At 54.2% G+C, this 10,033-nt stretch overlaps 1 protein-coding gene across 1 annotated transcript in view; it reads right to left on the bottom strand.

The window, feature by feature from the left end:
* Positions 1–244: 244 nt before the first annotated feature.
* Positions 245–10,033, bottom strand: part of RAD54L (RAD54 like) — a 29,423-nt gene continuing 19,634 nt past the window's right edge. Inside the window, exons 11-18 of the mRNA XM_075935909.1 lie at positions 9,234–9,308; positions 8,619–8,749; positions 7,336–7,446; positions 6,833–6,956; positions 4,813–4,891; positions 4,540–4,719; positions 3,066–3,229; positions 245–1,425 (exon numbers count right to left, since the gene is read on the bottom strand). Coding sequence (XP_075792024.1) covers positions 1,224–1,425; positions 3,066–3,229; positions 4,540–4,719; positions 4,813–4,891; positions 6,833–6,956; positions 7,336–7,446; positions 8,619–8,749; positions 9,234–9,308 — 1,066 coding nt within the window. The 3' untranslated portion in view covers positions 245–1,223. The remainder of the gene's footprint in view (positions 1,426–3,065; positions 3,230–4,539; positions 4,720–4,812; positions 4,892–6,832; positions 6,957–7,335; positions 7,447–8,618; positions 8,750–9,233; positions 9,309–10,033) is intronic.

Below are 10,033 nucleotides of genomic sequence, written 5' to 3'. Positions count from 1 at the left end.
TTGGGGAAGAAAGCCTTATGGTTAAAATGGCCATCACAGCTATCTTGCGCAAGAGAGCGTCTACACTGGAATGGATGCTCTTGCACAAAAACACGTCAGCATAGACCCTCTCTTCTGGAAGAGTTTTTGCAGGAGAACGTGCCAGTGCAGATGTAGCCCCAATGCTCCGGCCAGTCATATTTTTGGAAAAGAGAAATCCCCACTGCAAAAGACACTTTGCTACAACAAAAACGCTTTTTCTCACTCTCATTTTACATCGGGGAGAAGTCCTCCCTATGGCCTGGCTTTCCTTCATTTGTATTTATTTCTCTCACATACTTATTTTACAATTTTTTTCCCCAAACAGAAGAGTTTGCTTGTCCTTCAGCAACTTTATTTTATAAAACGTAGTTGAGTAGAAATTTTAGTACATTAGGGGCTATTTGTTGCCTGCACTGTAGAAAGATGATCTCGCTAAAAATAACACAAATTAGTTGTTTCTGCCAAGATTTTCAAAGTGAAAAGTGATTTTCGTGGGGCTTGAGTCATGCACTTTCTGAAAATAGGATCCTTTAGAGGTGTCTCAGGCTGCTCCATCCAGAAGCAACAGTTACACCAAGATTTTAAAAAATGGCTGAAGTTGGATTGTTCTTGGGGTAAATGACTATTTCCCAGAGCTGTCTACTCGACAGATTTCATAAGAGAGGTAGACCCTGCCAGCGGCATCCAGCTCTCATCAGTGCCTGGGCATTCAATACTATCTAGCTTGTGAGTTAGGGCTGCCAGAAAAATCCTCAGTAGCTGGGAGTTGCACAATGAAAACCAGATCTGCAGCCAGGAATGAACCTACCCATAAAAATGGACCTTGGTTTTTGTAACAGGGCTTAGCTGAATAAAAAGACAGGGATACATATTGTGGACTGGATCCCGCACGTGGGCTCTCAGATGCAGAACCCGTTATGTCCTGACACTATTAAACTCCTAGGTTACACCGAACAAAGCACATCGCATCCCAGACAAACAGCTGTCTCTCCAGTACACAGAGATACCCGAGTGGCACACACAGTCCTTGGTGCTTCCTGCGGTCCCAAGCACGGTTGAATAGTTTTCAGGGCCTACCAATTTCTAGGTGGAAGACAACGTTGTCTTGCTGTTCTGGATCCAGATATCAGCCCAGGCAGGCTCGTTCTCAGCTCTCTGCCAAAGTAACACTAGTGGGCTTGACTTCCATAGGAAATGCGTCATCAGGGAATCCCTCGCTGCTCCTCGTGGGAGTGGTGATGGAATGTGAAGGTGACAGCAGCATCCCATGCGGTTTTCAGCACGGAGTCCTGGAGCCCACGCTTGTCCGCACTGTGGTTCCACTGGGAGAGATCAGAGGTGCAGTCCGAGCCTTCAGGGGGAGGTTTTACCTGGTGGCCATTCACACAGCGGCGACACTTAAACCTAAAAGAAAGAGACGTTCTAGAGGGCGGGCCAGGGCATGTTACACCTGCCGGACTAGGTACAGAATCCTAGGCTACGTCTACACTGGCATGATTTTCCGGAAATGCTTTTAACGGAAAAGTTTTCCATTAAAAGCATTTTTGGAAAAGAGCATCTAGATTGGCATGGACGCTCTTCCGCAAAAAGTGCTTTTGCGGAAAAGTGTCCGTGCCAATCTAGACGCGCTTTTGCACCAAAAAGCCCCGATCGCCATTTTAGCCATTGGGGCTTTTTTGCTCAAAACAGCACTGTGCTGTCTGCACTGGCCCTCTTGCGCAAATGATTTGTGCAAGAGGGCTTTTGCCCGAATGGGAGCAGCATAGTATTTCCTCAAGAACACTGACAATCTTACATGAGCTCGTCAGTGTTCTTGCGGAAATTCAAGCGGCCAGTGTAGACAGCTGGCAAGTTTTTCCGCAAAAGCAGATGATTTTGCGGAAAAACTTGCCAGTCTAGACACAGCCCTAACGTTTTGCATTCTGGCTAAGAGGTGTTAACCTTTGGGTTAACCTGCACCCATTTGTCTAGCAAGTGGCACCGGAAAAAGCCCAGGAAAAGCAATGATCTAATGTGCATGCACATGTTATAAAAGCTATTCACATGATGGGACACACATAACTGGGTCATTTAGAAAAGCTGGGGCTTTTATTTCCAAAGCACCCAAGCCTCCGCACATGAATATTTATACATACAATGAAACCCTTATAATCCATCCAAATTCAACACTGAGCACGTAACGGGAAAAGAGGTGAACCACATGGACCCAGCAGCGGCTCTGAAGGAGTTGAGAAAATGCTTCATTTAAAATACTCTTTTGCTTATAGACTTCAGATCTAATCGCCTGTAGGATCCCAGGTCAGACACAGAACATGGCTGTAGACTTGAATTCCCTGTCTGAAGCCCCCATGGATAGCCGCTTTCAACTCCCTGAAGGGGGTACCAGAGAGGCTGGAGAGAGGCTGCTCTCAGTGGGGGCTGATGGCAGAACGAGGCGCAATGGGCTCAAGTTGCAGTGGGGGAGGTCTAGGTTGGAAACTAAGAAAAACTGTTTCCCTAGCAGGGCGGTGAAACACTGGACCGGGTTGCCTAGGGAGTGGGGAAATCTCCATCCCTAGAGGTTTTCAAGGCCTGGCTTGACAAAGCCCTGGCTGGGATGATTGAGTTGGGATCAGTCCTGCTTCAAGCAAAGGGTTGAACTCAACAGCCTGAGGTCTCTTGCAACCCCTAGGCGCCTATGAATCTATGATCATTAGAACCCCACTGTCAATGATCATTAAAAAGCCCTTCTTTCACCTTCTAGGACCTAAATGCTTTGCAATTTCCTTTCATCGTTTAAGGACATCACCCCTCTCTCAGCCTTGCCTGGCCCTTTCCTGCCCCCCCGGTCTGCTCCGAGCGCTCCATCCCGAGATGGAAAATCCCCAGTGGATCAGCCACTCCTTCCACTCTCCGCACGACACGATTGTTCCCTACTCAGCCGTTAAGGAATGGCTTGCCTGGATTTAAATGCACAGGGGGGCACTCGCCCCTTCCTGTGGGAGGCCACTGTTTACACCACAGTCACTGGCTGCCCTAATCCGTCCCTAAGTTTATAAACCTACTTGTCATGGGTGTCACTGGCGGTGGTCTCGTTCCACGTGAACAGCTCCTTCAGCTCCCCTAGCGAGAAGTGTCTCTCCACATCCTGCTCCTCGTCTACCACGCAGCTGCTCAGCGCCTTCTTGTGGGTCTGACGCTGGAAAATCTTCTCCTCAATCGTCCCCGTCTACGAGAGAGAACGGCCGGTGAGATTAAGGGCAGCTGGACAAGGCTAAAACTGGGATTAAGTCTTTATCTGTAGATAAAGTGCCACGGAGGTCGGTAATGCCCATAATTGACCAAAGCCTCAATTTCGCCTTCTCCTCCAGCTGCCCAGAGCCACTGTGCTGGGGGCAGAGGTCTCTTGGATTCTGTCCTGAACAAGTCATCAACACTACTTCAAACAGCGCCCATATGGAGGGCTCCAAGCACTGTCCCAAGCCCAGGCTCCCAGCATGGGGTGATGCGGCTGCAGGCCGGGCCACAGATGGCTGCAGGAAAGAGGCGACGTGCAGGAAAACCCCTCGGAGTACAGCACTGCTACCCCAGGACCTCCAGGGAATTTGCCTCAAGAACAACAGGGCACCAGAGGAGCCAGTGGGCAAGCCGGCCAAGGAAAGGGAGTGTTTAAAGCTCTGAAAACAGACTCGCGGATTCTGTTGTTGGCCCAGTTAATAGGGCAGGCCTGGCCTTGTGGGCTGCGGCATCCACAGCGGCCCGGATACCCCCGCCGACAGACAGGTAGGAATTCCAACGCCCCTTCAACAATGGGAGCACATCGGCAGGGGAGGCTGTAGGGATCTACAAGGATGGGAGTGTTGCCGGCCCACAGCCACACTGTACCCTGCCACAAAAGGTTCAAAACAAACAAAAGGAAGTTTTACTTCACACAAAACACAGTCAACCTGTGGAACTCCTTGCTGGAGGATGTTGTGAAGACCAGGACTTCAACAGGGTTCAAAAAAGAACTAGATCAATTCATGGAGGTTAGGTCCATTGATATTTATTAGCCAGGAGAGGTAGAAATGGTGTCCCTAGCCTGTGTTTTTCAGGGGCTGGAGAGGGATGACAGGAGAGGGATCACTTGATTTCCTGTTCTGTTCACTCCCTCTGGGGCACCTGGCATTGGCCACTGTGGGCAGACAGGACACTGGACTAGATGGACCTTTGGTCTGACCCAGCCTGGCCATCCTTATGCTCTAAAAGATTAGTGGTGTATTTATAACGTTTTGGTCATTTCTATTGCCCCAGCCACCAGTACAGAGTCAGGGCCCAACGGCAATCCCATTGAGATCACTGGCGAAGCTCTCCATGGCAGCAGATTTGAGGACTGATGCCATCGAGTGCAACACGCACCACAAGGCAGCCCTCGTGAAAGGCTTCCAATCACAGCATCTCTCTCCAGTTGCAGGGCTCGTTATTCTACAGGATCATCAGCTGCAGCCTGGGCTACCACCCCCCTCCCGCGAGGTTAAAAGGCGGTAACTCCGGGCTCACCGAGAGCAGCCTGTAGATATAGCAGGTCTTCTTCTGGCCGTCTCGCCAGACGCGCGCCATGGCTTGCTCGTCGTTGGCCGGGTTCCAGTCCGGGTCGAACATGACGAGTCGGTTCGCCCCGATCAAGTTCAAGCCGCAGCCGCCTGCTTTGCTGCTCAGCATGAAGATAAACTCGGGGCTCTGTGAGGTAACACATGCTTGGATTCAATCTCCACCTGAACACACCTGCCCAGACGGGCAGGGCCACAGACGGGTCCGGGGAGCGCTGCTTACCGACAGGCTGTTAAACCGCTCGACGATCTTCGCTCTCTTTTTAATGGACATGGTGCCATCCAGTCGGACATATAAATACCTGGCCCAGGACAACACAATGGTGAATGGGATCAGCTCACCACAGCCTTTCCGTTGCCCGGTTTTACAGCCATCAGAGCCCAGAAACAGTTCTGCCATTGGCCCTGTGCCAGGCTCTAGGCGCCTATAGAAACGGACAGGGCTGTTCTGCTGGCTCCCAATGGAAGCCAGACCGGAGGGGTCACGTTTGAGCCATTCTCAGGGCCTCCCCCGAGGCGAGAGGTAGTCCTGCAGGGAGGAACCTCAAGGACAGGCCCCCGAGGCAAAGGCTTGTGTGGCAAGGATAGGCCTGCCATAATTACGTAAGACCAGGGGTGGGCAAGAGACTACCAGCGGGTCGGATCCGGCCCGCCCAGCCACTGGATCCGGCCCGCGGCTGACGCGCTGGGCCCCTGAAGCCGCTTTAAACGTGGCTGCTGTATTCTGGGAGCGAGGCTTTGCGCTCTGTCCTGCCCCACAGCAAAATCTCTCAGCTCCCATTGGCCAGTTTCCAACCAATAGCAGCGGAGATATTTCGCTGGAGGCAGAGACAGCCAATGAAGCCTCCTCCGCCCTCCCTCCCCCTGCCCGGAGCCAGTTCCTGCAGGGCTGCTGGCTGGGAGCTGCTTAGGTAAGGGCCTCCCAGCCACAGCCTGCCTCTGGCACCCCCCCCCCCAAACTACCTGCCCCAGGCCCCCACCCAAACACTCTGGACCCCTTTCCACCAGGTCACAACTCCCTGCCAGACCCTGCGCCTTCTCCGACCCCCTTCCCCCAGTCAAGAATCCGCTCTGGCACCCACACCCCTCCCATAACCCTTTTCCCCCTTCCCCCAGGTCACAACTCCCTGCCAGACCCTGCGCCTTCTCCGACCCCCTTCCCCCAGTCAAGAATCCGCTCTGGCACCCACACCCCTCCCATACCCCTGCCCCCCCTTCTCCCAGGTCACAACTCCCTCCCAGGCCCTGCACCCCTTCCTAGAGCCCCTCCCTCAGGCCAGAATCCTCTCCTGCACCCATTCTCCCTCTGGACCCTGCACCACAACCCCCCCCCCTTTTCACCCAGACTCCACACCCCCTCCTGCACCCTAGTTGCCTACCCCAAGCTCCCTAGGGTTACCAGGTGGCTTAAAAAAAAAAATACCGGACACATTTGATCTCAGATGGGGGTGGGGTGGGGGGAGGAAGACGGGGATGGGACCGGCTGGGAGGGGAGGAGAGGGGAGCGGGGCTGGCTGGGAGGAGGTGAGGAGGGAAACCAACCGGTGGGAAGCAGGGCTGGTGGGGCAGTGGGACTGGCTGGGGGAGATCGGGGGGAGGGGAGGACTGGCCAGCAGGAAACAAGGCTGGCTGGGGGGAGGGGACAGCAGGGCTAGGGGGACATGGGGTGGGGGAAAATCGGCTGGCGGGAAGCAGGGTTGGCTGGGAGGGTGTCGGGGGGAGTGGAGCTGGCCGGGGGGAGAGAACCAGACGGAAGCAGGGCTGGTCGGAGGGCGTTGGGGGGGAGAGAGAATCGGCCGGAGGAGAGCAGGACTGACCCAGAGCGCTGCCAATCCCACGCTCGGTCCCGGGGATTCTCCCCCCCCCCCCCCCCCCCGCGTAGTTGCGTACTGCCTGGCTAGTAGACACACTGACGCAGGGTGCGCGTGTCGACCAGCCAGGCAGTTCGCAGCTACGAACTGATACTCCTAATAATAATAAAACTGACCTAATCAGAAAATACCAGACATTTTATCTGTCCAGTATTTTCTCAATTTGTTTCCCGGACAGAACCCTCAAATACTGGACTGTCTGGTTCAAAACCGGACACCTGGCGACCCTAAAGTTCCCTTCTGCACCCAACCTATGTCCCAGCCGCCCAACCCCCGCGGTAGAAATGGGGCCCTTGACCACGTGCCAAAATCTTGGAGTGGCCCCGCCCATTAAAAAGTATCGTCCACCCCTGCCTAAGACCCACGACAGACCTGCGGGTCCTGCAGAGCTTCTCAAAGAGGTCCAGCGTTTGGGTGTAATTGGAGACCAGGACGACCTTGTCATTGCTGGTGCTCCTTGTCACAGCCAGGATATAATCCAACACCAGCATCTTCCCTGGCACAAACAGCAAGTCAGACAGCGTTAACACACCCCGCTGCCACTGCGCAGGGAGGCAGCACGATCCAGTGGACAGGGAGGAGACCTGGGCTCCATTCCTAGCTTTGCCTCTGAGTCACTTAATTGTTCCGTGCCTCAGTTTCCCTGAGGAGTGGGGACAATGTTCACCCGCTTCTGTAAAATGTTTTGAGATCAGCAGGGGAAGTGACCAATAACTGGGCTGGGGTGCAGACACGCAGCGCTGTGCAGGAAACCTGCCTCCCCCTACGAGCTCACCCCAAAGCAGGGAAACCGAGTCAAAGTCCGCACACCCTGTCGCAAGCAGCCACCCTCTCCCACGCCGTCACTTCCCACCGCGGCGGTACCGTGCCGCTACCTGACAGCTGGGGCTCCAGGGACTTGGGACTGTAGCCAGCAGGGAACAAGTCCAAGGCTCCGGCAAACCCTTCCTCCTCCTCCACACACTTCTCGTAGATCAGGGCAGGGTCTGAAGAACAAACCAAACCAGGAAACCACTGTGGCCTTGTGAAGTTTGCAGAGCCGCACGGGGGGCAGCCACGCCCCCAAGGGAGTGCTACCCGGGCTGGACTTCCACCATCCCGCCTGCTGGCGCACTGAGTACGTAGCCCCTCTGCTCCAAACTCTTTCCCCCATCCCAGCCCTTAGCTACTGAGCTGGGGGCGGGGGAAGGGGTAGGAAAAAAAGGCCCCTGGTGGCCGGGGGGAGCGTTGGGGGCATAGAAAATGCCCCGGTGGCAGGGTGGGCCTCCAGTCTTAAGCCCTACCTCACCACCCAACCCTCACTCCCACACATCCCCCACCTCCAGCATCCGCCCCACACTCCCAGAACCCTTCCCTGAGTCCGACCCTGCCCCCATCGCCAGCCCCCTGCCCCCGCTTCACAGTTTTTGTTTCAACACATTAGTATTTTGCTACAACAACATGTTTAGCCAAAACGTAGTTGTCTTATTTGGGCTCGTTTAGCCTGCAGAAGAGAAGAGGGAGGGAGGATTTCGTGGCAGCCTTCAGCTTCCTGCAGGGGGGTTCCAAGAGGCTGGAGAGAGGCTGTTCTCAGTGGGGGCCGATGGCAGAACAAGGAGCAATGGGCTCAAGTTGCAGGGGGGAGGTCTAGGTGGGATCTTAGGGAAAACGATTTCCCGAGGCGGGTGGGGAAGCCCTGGGATGGGTTCCCAAGGGGAGGTGGAATCTCCATCCCTAGAGGTTTTGAGCTCTGGCTGGGCTGATGGAGTTGGGGTTGGTCCTGCTTTGGGCAGGGGGCTGGACTCGATGACGCCTGAGGTCTCTTCCAGTCCTGGGACTGATCCTATGGAAACATTCCCAGCCAGCGCTACGGCTGGGTGTATTTAAGTGAAGCAATGTTGCCCTCTAATGGCTGGACCTCTCAGTTCTCTTAGCCACAGGAAATCTCCTTTGGGTCAAGAGACAGTGGCCTGTCTTGCCAGGCAGGAGGGTCACAGGTTCCAGCCCTCCAGATGTGGGGCTAATTTAGGCAGGGAGCGGATGGCCAGACGACAGCCAATGGGGTCATTAGATGACAGGCTCTTTGGAGCAGACAGGTTGGCTGACAGGACTGGTGACGCTCCTGCCTCCAATGCGCCGCAGGCACGACCAGGATGGCACGGAATCACCCCTCACTCACGGTTACAGAGCTTCTTCAGGGACGTGATGGAGGAGAGAGACGACACGCTGATCTTCCCCTCCTTCAGCTCTTCGGCCGGCTTCGCTTGCTTCAGGAAGTGCTTGTACAGCTCAGCCTGCAGAGGTGTCAGCCTGAAACAGAAAAAGGACTTAGCACAGGGTGGTAACTTTACAGCTGCGGGCAGATCTGCAAGCCAGTCTCAGTCCTCTTCCTCCATCTCAGCTGGAGATTTTCTGGGCCACAAAAACACATCCCTCACTGGCAGAGCCTTAGTCCTCCACAGATTCCTTCACAAACAATGTTCTTTAATCGTTTCCATCCATGTGCAATTTTTCCCCCACCTATGTGCAGAATTAATTTTGTTCTGTGCACCCAGGCATGTGTGAATGTGCACCACCATGAGAAACACAAACCTAGCTGTAGGTGCGCTGCTAATCACCGGGGCAGCACTGGACTCTCTCCTGAACAACTGAACAAGCACACAGCTTACAGGGAACACTGGTCATGAGACGCCACTACAACCCAAGACCCTAAAATCCAAACTATTCCTTGAGAGTTTGGCCTTGACTTTTGTTCTTTCTTTTCTGTCCCTGACTTGGGTAGACTGTCCCGTACCTGCAGCAAACCACCTGCTCGATTTTCACAGGTAGGTATTTGGACAGGATATCTGAAGTTCTCCTGATCAAACATCTGCAAGGAAGGAAACAGGGATTAGAAACACAGGTGACATGGAAATCAAAAAGCCAGCGGCGGAGTAACATGGCTGTGTAATAAGGATGTCAAAGGTTAATTTAACTGGTAGGGGATAGAACAGCTCTCTGCCTTCTCCTGGGTGGGGGGCTGCTCCAGCCCCATGGGACCCACAGGTTACACGCTGGCTCCCTGGAGCGGGGGCTGCCAGCCCCCTGCCAGTCCTACTCTCGGGGAGCATGCAGGGCTTGCAACCGCTGTGATTTTTAGCAGTTACACGGTTACATTTGAAACTGCATTTTTACATCCCTACAGCGTAAGTCCCTATAGAATCTATGCCCAAACTAAGCAACTGCCTTGCCTGCTAACTTGCTAGGTGTGATCAGCTGGGGGTATCCTTGGTCCCTATATACACAAGTCGCGAGCTTTCGTGGGCAAGTCCCACTTCCTCAGATGAGTCATCTGAAGAAGTGGGTTGTGCCCACGAACGCTCGCGACACTCTATATATTTGTTAGTCTCTAAAGTGCCATAGGACCACTTGTTTTTTCTCCCCAGAGTTGCTGATGCCTGGGTGTCCACATCCTGGGGGACAGGGCAGGAATTCCCCAAGCAATGGAGGCTGAACAGAGTCCAGAGCTGCAGTGTCAAATCCACGAACCAAAGCAGAGGCCCAGCAGGTTCAGGAGGAGTACGTTCTACCCCTCCGGCACGCACGTGTCACAGT

Source organism: Pelodiscus sinensis, chromosome 9, assembly GCF_049634645.1.
Source record: "Pelodiscus sinensis isolate JC-2024 chromosome 9, ASM4963464v1, whole genome shotgun sequence".
Taxonomy (NCBI): Eukaryota; Metazoa; Chordata; order Testudines; family Trionychidae; genus Pelodiscus; species Pelodiscus sinensis.
Note: the sequence above shows the minus strand (reverse complement) of the source record. Positions and strands in the feature narration are given on the sequence as shown.